The sequence below is a fragment of the Macaca mulatta genome, chromosome 14, assembly GCF_049350105.2.
Source record: "Macaca mulatta isolate MMU2019108-1 chromosome 14, T2T-MMU8v2.0, whole genome shotgun sequence".
NCBI lineage: Eukaryota > Metazoa > Chordata > Mammalia > Primates > Cercopithecidae > Macaca > Macaca mulatta.
The window spans coordinates 118,185,661-118,210,206 of record NC_133419.1 but is presented as its reverse complement, the minus strand read 5'-3'; the positions used below and the strand labels follow the sequence as shown (position 1 = coordinate 118,210,206).

The window sequence follows — 24,546 nt, the reverse complement described above, 5'->3', positions numbered from 1 at the left end:
CACATATCTGTCACATGTGGGGCAAGGCCAGGAGATCAGGAGCTGGGAGGGCAACAACCTGGCTCCCGATTCACCCCTGTGTCTTTAGCGCCTGGCCCTGTGCCTAACACACAGTAGGTGCCAAGTAAATATTTATGGCATTAATCAATGCCAAGGGAAACCATGCTGTCATAAGGGTAGGGGACGGGGCTGCTCCGTGCAGCCCCATCTTTGTGGCTTGACTTTGGAATCCACAGCCCAGTTTCCAAAGGGCTCGCCTCAAAATGACAGGGACTTGTTTGTATGGTGTTTTGCATCTCATTTGCATGCCTATCCTGCAATGTGGGAAAGATACAGAAATCCCCTTCCTTCAGGCCTGCTCCCTTCTCCTCCGCGAATATTTGGCTCCTTCATCCTCTAGTCTCCTGGTTGGACCTCTAGCTTGTGGGGGCACTAGGCAGGAGTTCCTCAAAAAGAGACATTCTTTGAACTGGAGGCCACGCCAGCCCTTCTTCCCCTCCTCTTTCACCACCAGCTTCCGGGAGAAGGGCGAGGGGGAGGAGACTCACAGATAAAGCCCAAACAGAAAAGCGGGCATGAAGATGGGACGGTACCCAGACAGACAAGAGAGAGGCCCTGGCACAAAGAGAGATTGGCATGGGGCAGGGGAAAGGCAGAACGGAGAGACATGCACAGAGACAAAGGACGTGAGCGAGGGGGCTCCAGGGAGGGAGCCCATGCAGTGACACGGGGCCCTGATGTGATGGGATGTGACAAGGCGATCTGCAAGCTGCTTGTCTCGGCAAAAATGCAACTGATACTGGAGCAAGCAATGCCTAGGGGGTTGGCATTGGGAAGCCCGGAGCCTGCCTCAGGCTCACCCGCCCCTCCCCACTGCACTTGGAATCCACTCCCCAGAGCTGAGGGTGGAGATCCGGCCCCGGAGAGAGGCAGGGCATGAGTGTCTGCTGAGACGTTTCAGTCTCTAGAGGCCAGGGCCCCAAGAGCTCCTGGGGCTTGTTGCGGGTGAGAATGGTACACATGGCAGTGCATTGGAGGTGGTCAGTTCATGAGAACAGGAACCACATATGTGGTCTCTTCAGCACTCAGTGCTAAAGTTGCTGGGGGTGGGGAGAGCTAACGAGGTGTATTGTTAAGACAGCAGTTACGAATTAGGCCAGACTTTCCATCTCCGCCTCAACACTCACTAGTTGTGCAGCCTGGCATAAAATAATGTTCCAAACCTCAGCTGCCTGATCTGGAAAACGGGAGTAACAAAATGTACTCCTACTGGGTTGCTGTGAGAATGAAACAGAATATCTTCTATTAAGAAAGGCCAGGCGTGGTGATTCAGGCCTGTAATCCTAGCACTTCGGGAAGCCAAAGCAGGTGGCTCACTTGAGGACAGGAGTTCAAGACCAGCCTGGCCAACATGGCAAAACCCCATCTTTACTAAAAATATAAACATTAGCCGAGTGTGATGGCACATACCTGTAATCCCAGCTGCTCGGGAGGCGGAGGCAGAGAATCGCTTGAACCAGGGAGGCAGAGGTTGCAGTGAACCGAGATCATGAGATCGTGCCACTGCACTCTAGCCTGGGTGACAGTGGATTATTTAATAATGAATAATTATTTATTATTTATTTATAATTATTAATTAATTATAATTAATACTGCCTATAAAAAGTTTAGCTAGTACCTGACACAGGAAGCTGAGGACAGACAGTAGCTGCTACTATTATTGTCAGTGGTTGTTCTGTTGTTGCTATATTGTTATTCCTACTACCTTCCCAAGCATGGGGTGGGGAAGAAGGGCAACTTTCATTTTTCTGTATTTTCCAAGTTGCAGAGGCAGTTGCAAGAATAGTCTGTGCCTCCACAAAATACAACCTAATCATAATCATTCCATACGTCTAGGTGCTTTTTTAGAGCTTACCAAGTGCTTTCAGGTGTATTAACTCACTCTGTCCCCACAACAACTCAGTGGGATGGGCATTGTCATCTGCAGTTATAAAGGAGGAAACCAGCGGTCAGAGAGGCTGAGGAACTGGAATCAGATCCCCCAGCTCACAAAGGACAGAGCCAGGTGCAGAAGCCATGCTCCTAGCGGTGCCTTAACCACCTAAATAGCAGTGCCATTCAGCTGGCCATAGGGGGTTCCCAGCAGCCACCCCAGGGCGTCTCAGACCCCCAGTCAGCCCAGCTTAGCTCCAGTGCACCCCCAGCAGTTTCTCAGGCCTGACCATCTGTCTCCCCCAGCCCTGCCTCAGTGCTAGCAGCGCCTGGTCCCCCCGGGCTGTTGCCGTGTACACGCCGCAGCATTTTACTTCTGCTCTGGAGTAATGAAAGAGGTTTCTTTCCCTCAGAATTTAATTTCACGCCTGAGCCTCGGTGATTAATTCCCTCCCCCTGCCCCTTCCTCCACCACCCTGATGGCCCCTCCGCTTGTAAATTCTGCGGTGTGCCGCGGAATTTGTGTATTTTGCATCAATTAAGTGTCACATTGAGTAATTCTTCCCTGGCACCAGGTTTGTTTATCCCAGCCATTCCCACCGGGTTGGGGGTGGGGGAAGAGGCCACAGAATCTGGCAGGCAGGGCGCGTGGGCTCTAGATAGTAATTGTCCCACGCATCTGCAGGCGGATTGAGCATCTAAGGCACTTCCACACACCTATGCCACTGGTTGCCTGCAACGGCCTTGTGAGGTCTGGAGGCAATGTTATCACCTCTAGCAGGGCAGGTGGGGAAACTCGGGCTCTAGGAGATCACAAAACTTGCCCAAGGTCACAGGGCTTCTTAGTGACCCAGGCACTGGGTTAGAGAGAGGCTCTGGAGAGCCTGATTCCCAGCCTGGGCTCCTTCTGTAGCCCGCAGGCAGCCCCTGACGAGCGCTGGAAGGTGGGAAGAGAACAGAGATCTTTCCCCTAGAGAGGAGAATTCTCACCCCAACCCCTCTCCGGGGCAATTGCTGAGGGCAGAGGAAAGTGCCCGTTAGTGAAGGGACCACTATCCACTCTTAAGCAAAATTTAAGATTTTAGATTATTCCATCTCAGATACCATTTACTGAACAAGGCTTGGGGAGACCTGGCTTCTGATCTTTTTTTTTTTTTTTTTTTTTTTTTTTTTTTTTTTTTGAGACGGAGTCTCGCTCTGTCGCCCAGGCTGGAATGCAGTGGCCAGACCTTGGCTCACTGCAAGCTCCGCCTCCCGGGTTTACGCCATTCTTCTGCCTCAGCCTCCGAGTAACTGTGACTACAGGCACCCGCCACCTCGCCCGGCTAGTTTTTTGTGTGTGTTTTTTAGTAGAGACGGGGTTTCACCGTGTTCGCCAGGATGGTCTTGATCTCCTGACCTCGTGATCCACCCGTCTCAGCCTCCCAAAGTGCTGGGATTACAGGCTTGAGCCACCGCGCCCGGCCCTGGCTTCTGATCTTAGTTCCATGGTGTGATCCCAGGCAGGGACATTTCTGGTCTCAGCATTCTCATCTCTTCATGCTTCAAGCTCCCTAAGCCAGCTCTGTAATTCCACAAGTCTATACAGTTCTGCAATGTGGATTTCTATCCAGAAAAATCAGACTACTGGCCTGCCCATGCCCGAGTTCCTCATTCATCCTCCCTAGACATTTGTGGTTCAGCAGCCTGGGGAGATACAGCAGTGGTTTAACACTGCCTTGAGGAGCTCACAGTCTTCCGGGTGCTGACTGCCCTTGGAAGGGGCAGTGCCGATGGGGGCTACCTCTGGAGAGTCACGTGGGGTGGCAGAGGGCAGGAGGGTGGGGAGATGGGGAGACTCCCTTTATGACATGCTCTTCTATATTTTCTGAAGTTTTACCAAGTGCATATATTATCTATTTTATCTGTTAAAACACTTTTAAGGCTTTCATTAGTATGAGTATTAGTATTATCATTATTTTTGAGACAAGATCTTGCTCTGTTGCCCAGGATGGGATACAATAGCACAATCATAGCTCACTGCAGCCTCACATCTCTGGCTCAGTTGATCCTCCCACCTCAGCCTCCTGTGTAGCCAGGACCACAGGCTTGTGCCACCACACCTGGCACTATAGTCGTGTGTGTGTGTGTGTGTATGTGTTTTGGCAGAGATGGGATCTCACTATGTTGCCCAGGCTGGTCTCCAACTCCTGGGTTCAAGTGATCTTACCACCTTGGCCTCCCAAAGTGCTGGGATTGCAGGCATGAGTTACTATGCCTGACCTATTAATAAAACATTTATTTTAAAATAAGGGGGAGTTCTGGGGCTGGGAGTGGTGGCTCATGCCTGTAATCTCAGCACTTTGGGAGGCCGAGGCAGGTGGTCAGGAGTTCAAGACCAGCCTGGCCAAGATGGTGAAACTTCATCTCTACTAAAATACAAAAATTAGCTGGGCATGGTGGCAGGCGCCTGTAATCCCAGTTACTCGGGAGGCTGAGGCAGAGAATTGCTTGAACCCGGGAAGCAGAGGTTGCAGTGAGCCAAGATCACACCACTGCACTCCAGCCTGGGCAACAGAGCGAGACTCTGTCTCAGAAAACAAATAAATAAAAATAAAAATAACGGGGAGTTCTTTGAAAATAAAATGAAAGGAAAAGAAAAATCTGTGGGAGTCATTGAGAGTGGTCTGGGGGAGGCATCCGGAAGAGGTGACATTTAAGCTGGTCTGTGAAAGAAGAGTAGAAGCTGGCCAGGCAGAGCAAGCTGGCTGGGCATCCAGGTGACCCAGGTGACCCAGCACACCACTGCAGGGTTCCGTGGAGACAGGGGACAGTGTAGGCAGGCCAGGCCGACTCGTTGGCCCAGATCATAGAAGGCCTTGGCATTCAGGATAAGCAGTGGAGGTGTGTTGTGTAGGTGAGGGGGATCCTGGTGAGGTTTAGAGCGGGAGGAGGTCCCCCAAGGAGCAGGAAACCCAGAGAGGCCTTGGAGGGTGGGAACGAGCCTGAGAGGGCTGACAGGACACCACTCAGAAATGCCTGGGCATTGCACACAGAATCCTGCCCGCAGGGGCTGTGGTTTTCTGCGGCTTCAGGTTGCAGGTCTCGTAGTTGCTGGTTTCTCTTGGTTTCGGAATGCAAAATATAGGATTGTCACGGGTGACTGCTGGGGCTTCTGAATCCTTTTAGGCTCTGGCAGAAATGAACTGGTCATTTCTGAGTCTTTCCAGAGTTCGGGCAGGAGAAGACAGAGCAGGAACAAATAGATCGTCCTCCCATCTCCCAGTAGGCCCAGAGAGATACTTACTATGAATTGCAAACTTGAGACATCATGACACATCACTGCTCTAGAGCCTGGGCTAGAATACAGGGACACAACTGGGCGTGGTGGCTAAGGCCTGTAATCCCAGCATTTTGGGAGGCCAAGGCAGGCGGATCACCTGAGGTGAGGAGTTCGGGACCAGCCCGGCCAACATGGTGAAACCCTGTCTCTACTAAAAGTACAAAAAATAGTTGGGTGTGGTGGTGTGTGCCTGTAGGCCCAGCTACTTGGGAGGCTGAGGCAGGAGAATTGCTTGAACCTGGAAGGTGGAGGTTGCAGTGAGCCAAGATCACACCACTGCCCTCCAGCCTGGGCGACGGAGTGATTGAGACGCCATCTCAAAAATAAAAGAACCCAGGGACCCTCCGTGGGAAAGGAGTTCTCACGCACACCCTCTCCCTCCCTGCACGTCTTGCTCTCTTCCCCACTTCTTCCATCTGTCCCTCTGTCTGTCACTCTAGTCCCGAACTCCATCATATTCTCGCCTCCTCCCAGCCCCTGCTGGGAATCCCGGTCAAGGTTGTCTGGGGCTCAGTCTGGCCTGAGCACAGGAGACACAGTGCACCCTCCCTGAAACGTTCCTCTGGAGCCGCCCTGGAAACTCCTTGCTATGGGCGCCAGTGGGCAGCAGGCTCCTGTCTGGGTGCTTGCTTTCCGTCCCCCAGCCCTGCTTCATCCCACCCAGGGCTGGCCAGGGCTGCCGACCCTCTCTGCCTTCCAGACCCTGCCGAGTCGATCCCCACCATCCTGGATGGCTTCCACTCCCAGGAAGTGGGGGCCGGCCACACTGTGGAGCTGCCCTGCACCGCCTCGGGCTACCCTATCCCCGCCATCCGCTGGCTCAAGGACGGCCGGCCCCTCCCGGCTGACAGCCGCTGGACCAAGCGCATCACGGGGCTGACCATCAGCGACTTGCGGACCGAGGACAGCGGCACCTACATTTGTGAGGTCACCAACACCTTCGGTTCGGCAGAAGCCACAGGCATCCTCACGGTCATTGGTGAGTCGGGAAAGCCCCTTCTGCAGCCCCAGTAACCTTTGAGAGCACTGCAGGGGTCAGGGGAGGAGTGTGGACAGCTGGACCTGTCTCTGACCAGGCCCTGGGAATTACACTGGCTGACTGGGGAAGGCAGTCTGGTGTCCTGGAAAAGCCCTTGGTTTGAAATCAGGTGGCCTGCCTTTTGTTTCTGGCATTAGCCGATAGCAACTGACTTTGGGCAAACCACATAACCATGACCATCAGCTCAGTGCCCTTGTCTGTAAAATGGGAACGTGGTCCCAGCCTTCCTACCTCCCAGAGGTCGTGAGGCTCCAGTGGGATGAGGAGGGTGATGGTGATGTGCTCGCCATGAGGGCAGGGCTTCTGGGCTTGTAGGGAGGCAGTATCTGAACTAAGGGAAGCAAGGCAGCTGTCAATCCACTAGAGAGGACATACATCCCAATCCTAGGGTGACATTCAGGATGTTTAACAATCATTGATAGGGGCACTGATTAATCAGATCAGAAACTGGCCATAAACAAGCAAATCATCTCTGCCAGGATCTTCCAGCTGGATGTCAACCCTGGTCCCTTCCTACTCCTCCTCCTGCCCCTTCTGGGGTCCAAGACCTTAGCATACCCCTTCTGCTGAGGAGCCCCCAAGGTAGGCAGAGAGGGTAGAAGCAGATGGGCGAATGCCCCGGAAAGCACTCTGGATGAGGATTTGTGAGGCCCAGCTCATCCCGTCCCCCTACCCCACCTCTGTCCACTCCTGTGTGACCCAGCCTCAGGGTTCCCATCTGTGAAATGGAGAGGTTCCTTCTAGCTCCAGCACCAAGAGTCTGGCTCTGAGTTCCCTGCTCTCTAGGTTGCAGTGGGGCTGGGATCTGGAGACCCTTGAGGAAATGCCATGCCTCATGGGACAGGAATGAGGCTGTCATTACTGACAGCATCTTGAGGGTCATTAAATGTGGGCAGTGGAAGGAGACCATCCGGAGGCGATCCCACCTCCCGTCCTGGTTGACTAAAGAAACTCTCCTCCCACCTCCCACCCATTGCGAACATAGGGCAGCAGGGCTACGGACCCTCAGGCTGACCAGAGAACCACAGCAGAGCCCACTCCTGGGCCTAGTGTCTGACTCCCCCAGCCCAGATAAGGGCTGAGTCTCCTTCCTCGCCGTCAAGAGAGTCTTGAGATTTGGAGCGTGCCCAGAAAAGTGCCCTCCCAACACAAATTCAGTCAGGGTGGAAGAACAGAAAGAGCCCCAAGACACGCTCTGGAGTGGCAGTGCACGGCACAAACGCTTCGGTTACAATGCTGAAAGCCCTGCTTCAGGGGCCTGGGGGTTCCTCTCGTAAAAACCAGCCCTGGACAGCAGAGCAGACAGAGGATCAGGATCGGCACCTCCCTTCCTGCCCCAAGTACGGTCTAAAAAAGTTTATTCCAATATTACCTTCACCTCCTTCCCACCCTCCTGCTCTACACATACGCTCTCTCTGTCTCTCTCTCTTTCTCTCTCTCTCTCTCTCTAAATAGGTCACAAGGGCAACACACCCTTAAATCCTTGGAAAATTAGCAAACCTTCCTGTAGGTAAATGCAGTGTTCACAGCTCCTGCACCAGTATTTGCAGGGAAGCGGAGGCACACACAGACACAGGCACACCTGTTGAAAATGCACCTGCCCACCTCCCCATGTACACATGCATAGATATACGGTGCCCATACACATACACAGCTACACAATCCCTTCACAGTAACACGCCCATATCCAAGTACACTCTCACAGATGTACAACAAGTCACCACCTCCAAATGTGTGCATGCCCACGCTGACCCTGAATGCATCTTCTCTGATCCCCAGCCCCCTACCCCTCCCCACAGTGGGCTTGTTTGGACCACCAAGGTTCAAGGGGAATCAACGTGACTTTTCTCCATCTTCTAGCCTCTCTACAGCCTCTCTCTGCCAGGTTCATGGAGAGGAAAGCAATGCTTTCCATATGCCCCTACTCCTCCACGAAGGCCCCCACCCAACCTGTGCCAAGCCCATGCAGGAGCAGTGAGGAGACAGTGGCTGGCAGAGCACTGGGAGCTCCAGCTGGTGACTGGGATGAGCAGGGTGCCACCTGCCTCAGTGTGCACTGACATTTCCTGGACAGTAGGCAGAGGCTCTGGGAAATGAGCAGGGAGAACCAAGCATGCAGTCATGTCTGCTTTGGCTGTACCCAGCCCACATGAGCTTGCAATCTTCCTCTCTCCTGCAGGCCTCCTCACTTGGGGTACCAAGCTATACAGGGAGCCTGAGCCCACATACAGAACGTCTAGCCCATAGAGATCAAGGAGAGGTCAGTTTGGAGCTTGTAAATGGCTTGCTAAGCCAGTTAGACCATCAGTAATGACTCAGGTCATGGTAGGCCTATGAAGCTGAGAGATGTCACCCTGCTCTCAAGCGGCACACAGTCCAGAGGGAGAGAGAGACAGATACAAAAGAGGTGATGAAGAGACAAGGTGCTCAGTGTGGTGTGAGTTATACACGGGGAGGGTAGAGGAGGGATACTTAGCCCAACCTGGGAGAGGGAGTTATGCCAGGAAGGCTTCCTGGAAGAGGTGATACCATGTGAAGAATGAGTAAGAATTAGGCAAAGAATGCTCTAGGTGAGGCCCTGGGGCCAGTAGCAGCCCAGGGTATGCAGAAATCACAGACAGGTTGCTGGTGCTCTAAAGACCTACGGCTTTGGTGACAACGGAACCCCTTTGAACCCCTAGAGTCAGGCCCTCAGGGCCTTGAGGGCCTCAAATGCCATGCTGAATTGTTTGGACTCATGGAAGTTCTGAGCAGCGAGTGGTCGGCTGCAGCATGGAGAACAGCTAGGGGGAAGCAGGGCAGTACTGCCGTGTGGATCCAGGTTGGGAGCTCCAGGCCTGCAGTGGGGTGATGCAGGGCAATGCCGAGCAGGGGGTCCACAGATCCATCTAGAGGAAATCAGACCAGCAGCACGTAGCAATGGGTTATCTCTGCAAGTATGAGAGACAGCCTGCTGGGCCAAGGGTGCCCCCTGGTTTCTGAGATGGGTGGCAGGGAGGATAATGAGCCAGTCAAGTCTCCGCCCTCCTCAGTGAGCCAGAGGGAGCCTCACGCTGTCACCGGGCACAGGGACACGTTTTAGGGGAGCACAGGCCATCAGAACAACAAGTACCAAGAGATCCCTCAATCTGAGCCTGCCATTTAACAAATGAGTAAACTGAGGATTAGAGTGAGGAATTCCCCAGTCCCAGGCCACACAAGGGGTCTGGAGGCAGAACCTGGGCCTTTTGTGACCCCTGACTACCCCGAGCCGCACTCCACTGACAGTTAGCCCTTTTTTTGTTCTTTCCTCCCCCCCGTTCTCCCTCACGTCTCCCTGGCCCGGCCCAGATCCCCTTCATGTGACCCTGACACCAAAGAAGCTGAAGACCGGCATTGGCAGCACGGTCATCCTCTCCTGTGCCCTGACGGGCTCCCCGGAGTTCACCATCCGCTGGTATCGCAACACAGAGCTGGTGCTGCCCGATGAGGCCATCTCCATCCGCGGACTCAGCAACGAGACGCTGCTCATCACCTCGGCCCAGAAGAGCCATTCTGGCGCCTACCAGTGCTTCGCCACCCGCAAGGCCCAGACCGCCCAGGACTTTGCCATCATTGCACTCGAGGGTGAGCTGGGGCGCCAGGACATGGTGGGGCAGGTTAGGGCTGCCGAGCTCATGCCCTCCCTCCTGCTGAGGTGGGAACAATGCCAGGAGGCGTTAAACCAGTGCTTACTACACACCAGGCCCATGCACCATCTCACCCTAAGGGCCCTGTGTGGAGGTCCTTTTTTATATTTAAATCTTTTTTATCTTTTTTTCTCTTTTGAGGCAGTGTCCCACTCTGTCTCTTAGACTGGAGAACAGTGGTGCGATCACAGCCTACTGGAGCCTCAATCTCCCTGGCTCAAACAATCCTCCCACCTCAGCCTCCCAAGTAGCTGGGACTGTGGGCAGGGACCACCTTGCACCACACTAATGTCCAAGGTTATTCTGTTCACCTGGATAATTGTTTATGTATTTATTTATTTATTTATTTATTTTTATTTTTTGTAGAGACAGAGTCTCACTATGTTACTCAGGCTGGTCTTGAACTGGGGGTGAAGTGATCCTCCCGCCTGGGCTGAGGCCTTTTTTTTTTTTTTAATGATGTTACCCATTTTGCTCTTGAGGAAAATGCGGCTTTGGTCACTTGCCCGAGGTGACACAGCTCTGCCCAAGGGACAGAGCAGAGATCTGAGTTCAGGTCCCTTAACCATCATACTATACTGTCTCTGCCCTCAGAAATTACTAGAATTTCAGTATTAGAGGAGTCTTCAGAGGCTGGAAGAGTGCCAATAACCTCTGGACTTGCAATTCCTCTCCCTGCCTGAGAGCTCTTCAAGGCAGGCTCTGTGTCTCACCAACATCCTGGGTTTTACCTGTTTGTTTCTCTCTCTCCTCCTTTAAAGCTGCCACCACCCAGGGTTCCTTACATAGCACATCTGTGTATGGTTATTCAGGTTGTTCACTGCACATGTTACCCAGCCAAGAGGGTAGGTGAGGACTGAAATCCAGCCTGCACCTCATTTTCCAAGCCATGAGCCCTGGCACTGGACTCTGTCCACACAGAGGAGGCACCACTTTCTCATTTGTACAAAGGTGCAGTGGGGGCTGGCAGAAACCCTGTCCTTACAAACAAGGTTAATGGTTCCCCACCTCCTCCTTCATTGCCACCAAAACAAACACAACACAATTCTGTTCCTTCCAGGGGCTTGTCGTAACAAAGATGCCAGCCAAACCCAAGCAAGCCCCGCAGGTTTGGGATCCTCCCCAGGTGTCCCCGTCACGGCCTGTGGGTCCACACTCCTTGAAGGTGTGAGGCACCCAGGAACCTAAGCCCTTACTCCTCACCCCGACCACACAAACATTTGTCTTCCTTTTTGTTTCTTGTTTCTGTTTCTTAGAGACGGGGTCTCACTGCTCTGTTGCCCAGGCTGGAGTGCAGTGATGAAATCATAGCTCACTGTGGCCTCAAACTCCTGAGCTCAAGCAATCCTCCTGGCCTCAGCTCCTGAGTAGCTGGGACTACAGGCATGTGCCACCACACCTGGCTGTTTTATTTTACAATTTTTCTAGAGACATGGTCTCCCTACATTGCCCAGACTGGTCTCAAACTCCTGGGTTCAAGCAATCCTCCCATCTCAACCTCCCAGAGTGCTGAGATTACAGGCATAAGCAACCGTGCCTGGCCTACTTTTAAAGTACTTAATGCCTATTTTAATCCTTTTCAACGATCCTGTGCGGAAGGATGGCCAGGGTTAATAATTACATCCCCGTGTTCCACGTGAGGAAGCCAGGGCACAGAGGTTAATTGTCTTGTCCAAGGTTATTCTGTTAGCCAAGACTTAAGCCCTGGCCAAGACTCCTCACTGCCACTGCCTCTGTGCACTTTCAGCCTCAGACTTAAGGCCTTGTGCTAACAGGCCTGCAGCACCACCACCCCCTCCGGAGGTCCCACGCAGAGGGAACTGGAGTCAGACTCCACAGGGCCAGACGGTTCCATAGGTAGTTCTAAGCAGTTAACTTCTGAGCTTGTGTCTTTATTAATAGTGGAAGAGTTGAGAGGAACCAGCATTTATTAAGAAATTACAAAGCGCTGTGTGAAGCATCTGAAATGCATTAATTCATTTTATCCTCAGAATATCCATGAGGTGGGTATGAACATGATTGCTGTTATCCCCATCCTCCCTCCATAAGAGACAAAGACTCAGAGAGGTTAAGCCACTTGCCCAAAAACCCAGAGCTAATAGGTGATTGAGGGAGGATGCAAACCCTACAGCCTGAATCCACGTACAGCAGTAACTGGCACCACTTGGGGCTGTGGATAGCAGAATTGATGTACACAAAAGTTCTTTTTTGCTCTTACGGCTGCTTTTTGCCTCCTCCCCTGCTGAGGTGGGGTGGCTGGGGGGACGATCTCTCCGTGGCTTGGTGACCCTGAAGGGGGCTCCTCACTCCTACAGACGGCACGCCCCGCATCGTCTCGTCCTTCAGCGAGAAGGTGGTCAACCCCGGGGAGCAGTTCTCACTGATGTGTGCGGCCAAGGGCGCCCCACCCCCCACGGTCACCTGGGCCCTCGACGACGAGCCCATTGTGCGGGATGGCAGCCACCGCACCAACCAGTACACCATGTCGGACGGCACCACCATCAGCCACATGAACGTCACAGGCCCCCAGATCCGCGACGGGGGCGTGTACCGGTGCACCGCGCGGAACTCGGTGGGCAGTGCTGAATATCAGGCGCGAATAAACGTAAGAGGTGCCTGTCTACATTTAAATATCAGAATAGGTTTTTGAGTTCCTTTGCCATCTCTGTGGTTACCATTATTCTTGTGCTGATTAGTACTTATTATTAATCGTCATTTTGATTTTAGTAGAGGTCTCTCTCCCCTCCCTCGTCCCCTTTCCCTGCCCTCCTCAAGCGCCATCATCCATTCTTGTGTGCGTGTGTGTGTCTGGTACTGTTCACCCTCATTCACCTCCCCATTCCCCCTCCTCCTTCCCCCTCTCCAGAAATCCAACCTGCCCAGCCCCTCCTCCTACCCTCTAGCCCATTCCTCCCCACCAAATCTCTCTGGGGCCTAAGTATACTAAGCACCTGCTGATATCTGCCAGCCCCACCAGGGCCTCGTAAGGGCAAGACAGGGCAGGGGCTGGGGACCAGGTTTGGCGTTTAACATGGGTGCCCACCCAAGCTGTGCTCCCTGTGTCTTCCCACTGAGCCAGCCCCCCAGATGCTCCAGGAGGTGTGAGCAACCAGGAGCCAGGGCATCATCTTCTCCCGCAAGGCTCACACCATCAAGAGTAAGAGGCTGAGCCTGGCTGGGGGTGTCCCAAAGCAGGCAGCCTCCAAGAGTGGGGAAAGGAGCCCTCAGGGGCGTCGTCCCCACATCTCAGTTCTCCAAGTCACTGTGGTGAGAACACAGTCTCCTCTGAAGCTCTTTGTAGCCCCGTGAGGTCTGATTGGTTTTCATCTGACCCTACTGCTAACCCCTGACGCCAGGGCAGAGGAGCAGGGGGACAGCAGGAAGGGAAGGGGCACTGATCCAGGGGCACTCCTGGTTGCCACAGGAGTAGGAAAAGGAGCAAAGATGGAGTTTCATGTTAAATTTGCCTGTGCGAGGCCTTGGAACCCCACAGAAGTACGGGTTTCCCATCTGGCCACCCTCCTGATCTCTCCTCTGAATTGCAAGGGGGACAGAGATGTGGGGCCCTGGAAGATTTCCCAGTCGGGCCCCTCCTGTTCTAGATGGGGACCTGAAGCCTAGAGTGCACCCTGTACCCTGTGGAGCACTGTCTTGCTTGGTAGCCTCTGAACTCCCATTCCAACCCCTAGATTGCCATCTGTCCAGCAGGCCCAGCCCAGGACACTCTCTCTCCCCGGCCAGCACTATCAGCACCCCTTTCACAGCTCCTTCCCAGGGGCCTACAATACACATTTACTTGTTGACCGAAAGTCATCACCTCACCTGGCGAGACCTTCCTGCTGTCTTTAAGTAGTTAACTTAAATTCCTTTTGGGTACGAGATCAAAAATAAGCAAGTAGAATGGAAACAACAAAATCTCTACCTTTCCACTTTCATCCCAAAATCTTAATCTCCCCATAACTGAGTAACTTGCCCTCCCAAATCCCAGTCACTTCTTGGTGGCGCTGCAGCTTGGTCCCATCCCTGTCTCACTAGGGGAATGGCTCTTGGCCCAGGCGTGTATATACTGCGTCTGTTTGCAACTCTTTGAAGCTAGTAACAGTGAGTGCTGGAGAGACTGTGGGCACCCCCCCAATTCCAGCCCCTGTCTGTAGCTTTGTAAAAAGGCATCCCTGTGCCCCCACCAAATGTCCGTCCGCCCCCTGAAAGTCTCAGGGGCCGAGTGCCTGAGAAGAGCAACGCAGGGTGGTGCCCGGCTGTCCCTGGCTGACGGCAGCACATGCCCCTCTCCTCCTCCTCCTCCTCCTCCCTCCTGACTCCTGCCCAGGCCCCCCCAGCATCCGGGCCATGCGGAACATCACAGCAGTCGCCGGGCGGGACACCCTTATCAACTGCAGGGTCATCGGCTATCCCTACTACTCCATCAAGTGGTACAAGGATGCCCTGCTGCTGCCGGACAACCACCGCCAGGTGGTGTTTGAGAACGGGACCCTCAAGCTGACTGACGTGCAGAAAGGCATGGACGAGGGGGAGTACCTGTGCAGCGTCCTCATCCAGCCCCAGCTCTCCATTAGCCAGAGTGTTCACGTGGCTGTCAAAGGTAGGCCTCCCTCACCAGCCAGGGCCCCTGCCCGCCTGACCACCCAGGATGCACAGGCCCCTCCCCAGGTGGGACTCAAACAACAATAGGCAATCCTGAGCAAGAGAGGCCCCAGCTTGGCATTCAGAAAAAAGGGAGCAGGGCAGAAGACTGTGGGTGGACACAGGCCATGAGATCCCTCTACATCTGGGTTCCTCCTCGGGCTGCAGAACAAGACAGCACGCACCCCAGGTGCATGAGCAGGTCAGTTACAGACAGAGGAGGCAGGCCGCCTTCCGTGAGAGAGGCCAGGCCAGAGATGGGCTGCATGGGGCCTCTGCCCCCAGGAGCTCAGCGGGCCCACACAAGAGACCAGCAACAGGAGGCCAGGGTTGAGAGAGCACGCTTGGAGCCCTGACTCCCTGTGGGATACACAGTACACAGGCTGCTTCTACAGGACTGGGAACACCCTTCCACCTTCTAGTACTGCTTCAGGCCTGGAAAGTGCTGGGTGGTGCTTAAAAGCCTCCTCCCTCAGGCCAGGCACAGTAGCTCACGCTTGTAATCCCAGCACTTTGGGAGGCCGAGGCGGGCGGATCACGAGGTCAGGAGTTCGAGACCGGCCTGGCCAAGATGGTGAAACCCTGTCTCTACTAAAAATTAAAAAAATAGCCAGGCGTGGTGGCAGATGCCTGTAATCCCAGCTACCTGGGAGGCTGAGGCAGGATAATCGCTTGAACCTGGGAGGTGCAGGTTGCAGTGAGCCGAGAGTGAGCCATTACACTCCAGCCTGGGCAACAAGAGTGAAACTGTGTCAAAAAAAAAAAAAAGCTTCCTCCCTCCTGGGCCCTTGACACCCACCTGGGTGAGGTCTGCATTTCATGCCTGGTACTGGGTAGCCACTCACTAAGTCTGTGGATCAAATGAATGAGTGAATATAAACGAGCAAATACATGAGCATGTGAGTCAATGATGATATCTCCTTGGTTCTGGGGCTGTGAAGGTCTTCGAAGCCCCCAAATATATTCTTTGGGACTGACAGACCTGGAGACTGTCTGGATGGTGTGTGAGAGGAGGGTGGCCTGGTTGCTCTGGGGCCAGGCTGGGGAGGTGGATACCCCAGGCTTGACTAAGGAGAAGCCAGTGAAAACCAGGCTGCAGAGCTTGGGTACCGAGTCAGCCATGGCTATGATGGCTGAAGAGCTTATGTCTCTTTGTGAAGAGCCAGGGTGGGCTCAGGCCTGGGGAGGATACGCAGACAGGTTGTCCTCCGCAGCCTGAGGTTCCAGAAGCATGAAGACCTCAGCCTGGGGCTCTGCCTGGGAGGAAGGGAGGTCTGGGGATCTCCAGTCACCATCCTGGGCTATCGTAGCAGGCTGTGATGGTTATAATGATCTGCCACTGTCACTGCGGCAGCTGCACTGTGCACCCCTCACAGTGCTCCATGCTCCACGTGCACTGCTGTCTTCAACCCCACAGCTGCTCACTCAGCTAAGGCAGGCAACATTTCCTCCCCAGTTTTGGGGGCAGAAAGTGGAGGCATAGAAAAGTTAAGTAAGGCTGGGCGTGGTGGCTCACGCCTGTAATCCCAACACTCTGGGAGGCCGAGGTGGGTGGATCACCCGAGGTCAGGAGTTTGAGTCCAGCCTGACCAATATGGAGAAACCCCGTTTCTACTAAAAATACAAAATTAGCAGAGTGTGGTGGCGCATGCCTGTAATCCCAGCTACTTGGGAGGCAGAGGCAGGAGAATCACTTGAACCTGGGAGGCAGAGGTTGCAGTGAGCTTAGATCGTGCCATTGCACTCCAGCCTGGGCAACAAGAGTGAAACTCCATCTCAAAAAAAAAAGAAAAGAAAAGTTAAGTAAATTGCCATCTGGTGTGAGAATCTTTCCCAGGTCTGCATAACTCCAGAACCTGGGCTCCAACCGAGAATGGCCGTGAGCCAGGGAAAGGACAGGCTGGAGGGAGGACTGTTTGCTCCATGCCCTGCCTTAGGAATAAAGACATAGAGCTTCTGGGACTGCCAGGGAGGGTGTGGAAGAGACAAGAGTCCTTGAGAACTCTGAGGGCCCTGTCACCACGGGGCTTCCCTCTCCTGAACATCTGTGTCACCCCAGGGCAGTGGGGAGGGGAAGCTGGGGAGAACCCCCTCTGTATCCCCAAGGGAAGAGAGGGAGGGATAGCGTTGACCAGGGGAGGAAAGCTAGCAGGAGGCTCATGGAAGGAAGAGAAAGAGAAGAGGGATCCAGGCCTGGTAAGGGGCCCTGGCAGCGGGGGAGGGCCCTGGGGACGCCCTGACTACTGCTTTGCCCAAGACTGGAAGCGACATGGAACACACTGTCAGCAGCAAGAGGGACGCATGGGAAGAGGAAGCGTTTGTGGGGGACCCTCGAGCATGTGATAACACTGGGCATCTGGTGGAAGGGCCTGGTGGCCCCCGGAAGGACTGAACAGTGGCAGTGGAAGGCTGGGTGGGGACTTCTCCCCGAGCTCCTGCCATCAGTGCACGGGAGCAGAGTCACACGCCTCTCGTGTGCCTAACACCCGTCACAGTGCCAGACAGTGTGTGCTTTGAACTGAAACTGAGACATTAGGCTGACTTGGAGTGACTTACTAGGAAACCTCACTTTGAGCCCAGGAAAGAAAGTGGGCTCTCTTTTGTTGTTGTTGTTGTTTCTTTCTTTTTGAAACTGAGTCTTGCTCTGTCACCCAGATTGGAGTGCAGTGGCGTGATCTCGGCTCACTACAACCTCCTCCTCCCAGGTTCAAGCAATTCTCCTGTGTCAGGCTCCTGAGTAGCTGGGACTACAGGCCCACGCCACCACACCCAGCTAATTTTTGTATTTTTAATAGAGATGGGGTTTCCCTGACTTCAGATGATCTACCCACCTTGGCCTCCCAAAGTGCTGGGATTACAGGCGTGAGCCGCTGCTCCCAGCTAAAAGTGGACTCTCAAAGTCTACTTTGAGGACTTACTAGGAAACCTCACTGTGGCCATCTGAGGCCTGGGAGGAGAGAGGAGACCCTCACAGCCAAACACCCATTTCCCTGCTGTTGCACGGGAGCCATGTGGAAGGGCATCCTGGCCACTTTCTCTGCCCAGCCCAGGGGCCTTGCTATGCCACCAGGGAACTCACATCCCCCAGGCCACATCCCCCCTCCCCGACATCCGGGACAAATCATCTTGGTGGCTGTGTACACAGCTCAGCCTCCCTCCTTTAAGCAGCATCACGGGGCCGGGCCGCCTGTATCCATTTCCCCTACAAGCAGTGGACCGAGAGTTTACAGTGTAAACATCACATATTAAAACATCTAACCTTTGCTTCGCTCCCTTCACCCGCCCTCACTGGCGAGCATTTGGTCGGGTTTGTTGGCTTAAAAAAAAATAATAACAGGGCTGCAGTGGGCCTCAGAGGACTCAGAACATCCTGAAAGCTGCTTCTGCTCATCAATTATTCAGCCCTATTCAGGGAGTGATCAGTCCTAATGAATTGAATCTGATGCATTCCGTCTCAGCGACTCGCTGGGCCTGTTGTGATGGTGCTGAGCGACAGTGTCTCTGCAGCCCAGGGAGAGGGAGGGAAGGCGGGGGCGGGAGGGGTGTGTGTGTGTGTGTGTGTGTGTGTGTGTGTGTGCCTAGAGGACAGAGTCCATGCCCTGGCTACGTGTGAATCCCCAGCACCCACCATAAGCTGTGCATAGCAGGCATATGTGTATGTGTGTGTGTACACACACTTGTATGCACACCTTCCCCCTTCCCCACCCTCAGGGTCTGAAAAATCCCAGAAATCCAGCCCTGAGAGGGGTGTAGTCACCTGTTTTCTCTCTAGACCAAGAAGTAGCATTGGTGTGAGGGGCTCTGGGACATGTCCCCACCACTCCAAAAGCTCGGGCCCCCTCATCCCCATTCTTTCCCTGACTCCCTCTCCCACCTCATTAGAATGCACTTTTGCAGAAGAACCATCAGAGCTGATTATGATCACACTGCTTGATTAGCGGATGCGCTGTTCCAAGAACTACCCGAGGAGGGAGGTGGAGGAGGTGCCCGTGGGCATGGCAGGGGCCCTGACTTGCAGGGGGAGAAGGGTATGGGCCTGGGGGCAGCTCTCCAGACCCCACTGCTGCTGCCCGACTAGGAAGTGCATCCCACCCAAGGTTCAGAGCAGAGCTAGAAAGTAGAAAAGGGCGAGTGGGGGGCAGGGACAGGGGGGACAGAGCACCAGAAATGTGAGATAAAATTGGAAGTCTCCCACCCCAGCTCTCTGTGAGGCCAAGGGTCAGTGGGCAGGGTGGGGCTGAAACCCAGGTTGCTCCATGAGCTGGAAAAACAACTGCTGACTCCATTCCTTCTGGGACTGCTTGCCTTCTAACAAATTTTTCAAACACTAAGCTAAGAACAGCAGCACATACTCAACACGCATGCACATGTGTGCAGAGACCTGCGTGTGAGCACTCGTGCGTGTGCACCCTGGTACGTATTGCATGCACGTGCAGCAAATTAGCACATTAGCCCATTCACACGTGAGTGCACACACATATACATGCACGCCAGCAGTTACACATACACAAGTGTGTTGACCACCAGGGCCCTCCCGTAAGGCAACATTCCTGAGCCCAAAAGGTGGTTGCAGGTGGTACCATATGAAATATTGCCCAAGGGAGCCTGCTGTGGCCCAGCAAAGTGGGAGGAGCAGGGAGGAGGGAGGGTGGAGGGTGCTTTCGGGGCTGTGTGTGCCTTGACATATGTGACACTGGCTGGCAGTGGAGAGCCAGGCCGCAGGGGAGGCGGGTATTTGTCTCTGGTCATCCGGAGAGATCCTTGGCAGGATGCTAAGAGGAGGGCATGCAGACCAAACCTAGATGTGGTGACTTTAGGGCCCCCTGTAGCTGAAAAATAATGTGGCACAAAAGCGTCTCTGGGCCTGCAGGCTGAATGTTTAATTAACTAGGAAGGCAGGGCTACAACTGGGGCCCCTTGGCATTGGCTCTGTGAAGAAACATCTCCATTCCTACATCTGAGCCTCTGAGGGCTTCTTGAGCCAAAACAAGGCCAAGAGGTGCTTTCTGCCCATGCTCAGCAGAACTAGTACAGGGAGGTGGTGCCAGGCTCCTGTGGAGGACAAGTGGAAGAGGGACACACCCACCCACGCACAAACACCCTCTCTCCCAAATGCCCATGTTCGCTCCCTCCCTCCCTCGTTTTTCCCTAGCCGCTCAATGCTGAGCTTCAGCACTGCTCCATCCAGCCTCTGCCGTATGCCTGGGAGCATGTGCCAGAGACCCTCTCCCACCCCTTACAAGTGGGTCGGGGGTTTCTATGATCATAAGTTTAAGGGAGAGTCAGCCACCTGGCCAAGTGCCTGCTACTGGTGAAGGTGGAGGTTTGGAAGGAACCTCACTGGGATCCACAGGAAAGGGGCACAACAGGCTCCTAGGAGGAGATGGCCTGCATGCCATTTGGGGGAGGAACACCGAGGAAGCCGCTACCCACAACCTTATTTCCTCAGCCAAGGGAGCCAGTAACAAAGGAGCAAGCAGTCTCCCGTGGGACAGACGGGGCTGGTGACGATGGTAGTGGTGATGAGGATAATGACCACGAATGTCATTCGTTCAGTGACATCTACTGTGCCTCCACTAGATTCCAGGCACTATTTTAGGTTCTATGAATACAGCTATGCTCAAAATAGACAAAAATCCCTGCCATCAGGGAGTTTACATTTTAGTGAGGAAAGGGATCCTATGGCAAATACCCCAGAGATTTCTCCTGTCAAACAGGAGAGAGGCTGAGAATGCCAAGGAGAAGGAGGTTTGCAAAGTCCAGTAAGGTGATCCGGGAAGGGCTTCCTGAGAAGAGAGGATTGTGTAAAAAACTTAAGTCAGTTATCGTTATTCCTAAAATATGGGACTTGTTTTAACTAGAAAATCAGTGTCTGACTTCAGAGATTAGTTGGTCCAACCGCTCCGTTTTGCAGATGAGAAAACTGAGGTAAGACAGGATGCTGATGAGGAGGTGCCTTTCCCACAGTCACTTGAATGGGTAGCAGAGTCCAGAACTGGGCATTTTGGGTTCCAGGCATGGCTAGTGCCCCATCTCCATGCTGCAAGGGCAGAGAAGCCCCGACTTCCCACGGCGCGCACTCTGCTAGCAGGTGCAGTAAATAAAAGGCTCCATCTCAGAGAGAGATGATGAGAGACACCATAAAATGTTTATGAGCTGGGCTGGGGGTCAGCACGCCTTCCTCTGTGCAGCACTCCCAAACAAGTGGCCATAAAAGCTTTATGGTGACTGGACACTGAATGGCCTGCCTCGACCACTGTGTCTTCTCAGCCACTCAGGCCTCTGCCTCCTCGCCATTGCAGCACCTTGCTAAAGATGATTATGGCCAGAGCAGGGCTTCTGGAGAGAAAGCCCCAGGTTGTGAGGCATTCATGCCCCCTACATCCAGCTGCCTGCTAGGGGACACGCTGGGACTCGGGGGCAGATCTGTAGGCTGGACTCCACAGTAAAGAGGGCCCAGGTCATAACCGGGGTGCAGGTGGTCAGACCCCACCTCCAGGAGCATGGCTTTCCCAGAGGTGGAAATGTCCAGGCACACATGCAGCTACTAGCCCTGAGCATTGGAGAGGGCGCCACTGACTCACAGTCAGAAGGCAGCCCCATTTGGACAGCCTGTACATATGGGGAGGAGTACATATGTACATATATGGAGGAGTCCCCCCTCTCTGCTTTGGAAACCACACTCACAGCACTCCTAGTACTGACTGAGCTGGTGGAGAAGCCAGGATCCCTGGGCTTTCTTCCTCCTCCAGGCTGCCTGGTGTGTGTATTGACCGGATGTGAGTGACTAGCCTGGAGCACCAGCCATACATCACACCTGCCAATCCCCCAGAAGCAGGGGTGGAGGGGAGCAAGGAGCCTGCCTTGGGCCTCTGGGAGGTCATCTGGTCATCTGCCTCCCAACAGCCCTCTGGGAGCACGGCGCCAGCACACCTGCATGTCTAACTCCCAGGATGGATGTTGGCTACTTCTTCTTCAGTGGCCCCTCCAAGCTGTTGATGTTATTCAGAAGACCAGAAGGAATGACAGCCCCTTGGCTCAGCCTCCTCTGTCTCCTTCACCCCATCTATTGTTTGAAAGCATGTGTGTCCTCTAACTCTCAGCTCAAATTCCACTCCTCCATGAAGCTGCAGTCACCCCCCCGGATGACATTGCCCTCTGCTTGGGCTCAGCATCTGCATATCCAGGCGGTCCTTGTCCAGTCATCTTTGGAGAAGTATCTTGCCTTCCCTAGTAAATGAGAAGCTCCCCGAGGCTCTCTCTGTAGCTGAAGTGTGTTTCTACTTTCCCCAGCCAACACGGAGCATAATGCCTTCACAGAGCAGCATTTCATAAATATTAGATGAATTAGTTAATTAATGAATTAACCTACCTTAGTAACTTGCTCCATTATCTAAATTCCTCCTTACTGAGAGAGACAGTCTTCTCCTTGCCTGAACTAAACCTTCTCGCCTGATTTCACTCTCTTTATCCACTGGCTGTGGCCTCGATGGAAACATGGTGTTCTGGCTGTCTCCACCCAGGCTTGGCCCTCCAGATTCCACAGCCCCTTAGCTTTCTCTTGGCTCTGCAGAACCTTGAACCACCTTGCTTTGCCTACACATCCTGTTCTCCAGTCCCTCGTCACTGCTTCCACCCTCCCCTTGCTCATGTTCAAGCGTACACAGAGCTCTCAAATCACAGCAGCTTGTTTGGTGCTGTGAGAGCAAGGGCCTGGCCCCTAGGAGGGACCAAGGGACCAAGGTTCCAGAACCCCAAAGCATCTCGAGGAGCAGCACAGAGCTCCCTCTTATTCTGGCTGAGCCCCCAACCTGTGCTTGCCGCACCCTCTGCCCCCTCGCAGGTAAACTTCTGAGATCACCCTAGGAAATGATATTCAGACACATGTTCGTTCGTTTCCTCACCCGACAAGCATTCATTGGGCACCTACCATTTGCTGGATGAATAAGTTCTAGTTATATAAGCACTTATACAGGGAGTTACCCCACGGAGGGGTAATGCAGTTACCCTGATGGCCATGTGATGCGTGCCCTAATCCAGGTGTGGACTGAAGTCTGCAGGGCTGTGTGGAAGGAAGGTGGGCTTCACAGAAGAGGCAGCATTTGAGCAGATCTGAAAGGATATAGGGGAGTTTCCCAGGGGAGTTTCCCAGGAGGCCTTTGTGGGCAGGAGGACTTGGCCAGAACTGGTCCTTCTAGGCCTAAGGAAACAAACTGGGCAGCACATCTGGGTCTCTGCTACTATCCATCAGAAAGCCCAAGAGAGCTGGGAGGCGTAGATCTGACCTAGGCACACACACAAACTAGGAGGGCGGTCAGCAGAGGCCCAACAAGAGAAATCTCGGGGAGGTCTCAGGAATGGGCATTGGGCCATTGCTAGAGTCAGGGCCCAAGAGAAATCTATCTAAAGATGTCTAAGGCCCAATAAACCACTCAGAACACTGGGGGCAGAGTCCTAATCCAGGAAAAGAGGCAGCCAGAGACTGGGATGAGGTGGTCCGGGCCATGACCAGAACCTCGGAAAAGCTGGCTGGGATTTAGGTTCCAGGTGGATCTGAAATAAGGTGGATCAAAGCCAGCTGGTAGGTGAGGAGCCCATGTACTGGGGGATGAGAAGGACAGACGCCCAGTGGTGTTCGCCCAGGCAGGCTGAGGTGTGGGGTTGTGGCATTCACGGCGTGCTGGTGGGTGCACAGGCTGGAGTGAGTGCGAGGTGGAAGATGACATTGGAAGGGTCAGCTGAGGGCCCCACTGAGGATCACAGAGGCCACATCCCTCCTAAATATCACTTCCTCTGGACCTACAGCTCCTGATCAAGAACTCTCCCAGGATCCAAAGGGCTGCCTGGGTTTTTCTATGGCCACACCTGGCTGCTCCCTGCAGGCAGCTCCCTTCTGAGCCCTGAAAGTGCAGGGGTGCCCTGAGGGCGGAGGGCCATGCATCTGATGCCATCCATCCTTCCCCCCAGAGCCCATCCCCCACTGTGGCCACTCTGGATGGCCCCAGGGTGGAGAGTAGCAGGCTTCCAGGGAGGGGTGGGGCTGGTGCCTGGGAGAAGGCTAGAGGACTGTGCGGCCTTGTAATTTAATTATTCGACTGCAGAAAGGAGATCTCATCTATTGGGTGCTCATCCTTGTTAAGCTAATTGTCTATCTCCTTCACTCTCTTCTCCCCCACTTGCTGGGGAAGTCACTGCAGCCTAATTGAGTTATCATAAAGATAATGGCTGATGCTCTAGCCAGAGCCGAGAAAGGAGGATCCATCTCACATCGACTCAGGCTCCAGACAGGCCCCCAAGGGGCTGAGACGTAGGCAGTGTTGGCAGGGGGGTGCAGGCTGCATTTCTAGCAGGAGGAAGGCTGGGTGGATGGTGTTTTGCCCAGAAGCATCTAACCAACTGGTTGTCCCGCAGAAGACAGGGCTTCCTGTCTACTTTTTCCTGCCACCCAAGGAAGCTCACCTACAAGACAAAAAGATCTGTGGACCTGGTGTGGTGGCTCTTGCCTGTCAACCCAGCACTTAGGATGTTGAGGTGGGAGGATCACTTGAGACCAGAAGTTTGAGGCCAGCCTGGCCAACATAATGACACCTGTCTCTTAAAAAAAAAATAAAAATAAAAATTAGCCAGACACAGTGGTGTGTACCTGCATTCCCAGCTACTTGAGAGGCTGAGATGGGAGGATCACTCGAGCCCAGGAGGTTGAGGCTACAGTCAGCCATGTTCATGCCACTGTACTCCCGCCTGGGTGACAGAGCAAGACCTTGTCTCAAAAAAAAAAAAAAAAAAAGTGATCTCTTACCTCTTGTCTGGGCATGTCTGGGGCTTTCTCAGAGAGGCAACCAAGCCACATGGTGATGAGACATGGACTTGGAGAGCAGACCAGGTTTTAAATTCCATGGGCATATCTTATGACCAGGGCAACCTAGGGCAATTTCTTTTCTGCT

General features: G+C 53.8%; 1 protein-coding gene across 1 annotated transcript in view; it reads left to right on the top strand.

Annotated features, from left to right (window-relative positions):
- DSCAML1 (DS cell adhesion molecule like 1) overlaps positions 1–24,546 on the top strand; it is a 364,981-nt gene that overhangs the window by 262,325 nt on the left and 78,110 nt on the right. Inside the window, exons 5-8 of the mRNA XM_028834027.2 lie at positions 5,955–6,233; positions 9,624–9,899; positions 12,277–12,573; positions 14,289–14,561. Coding sequence (XP_028689860.2) covers positions 5,955–6,233; positions 9,624–9,899; positions 12,277–12,573; positions 14,289–14,561 — 1,125 coding nt within the window. The remainder of the gene's footprint in view (positions 1–5,954; positions 6,234–9,623; positions 9,900–12,276; positions 12,574–14,288; positions 14,562–24,546) is intronic.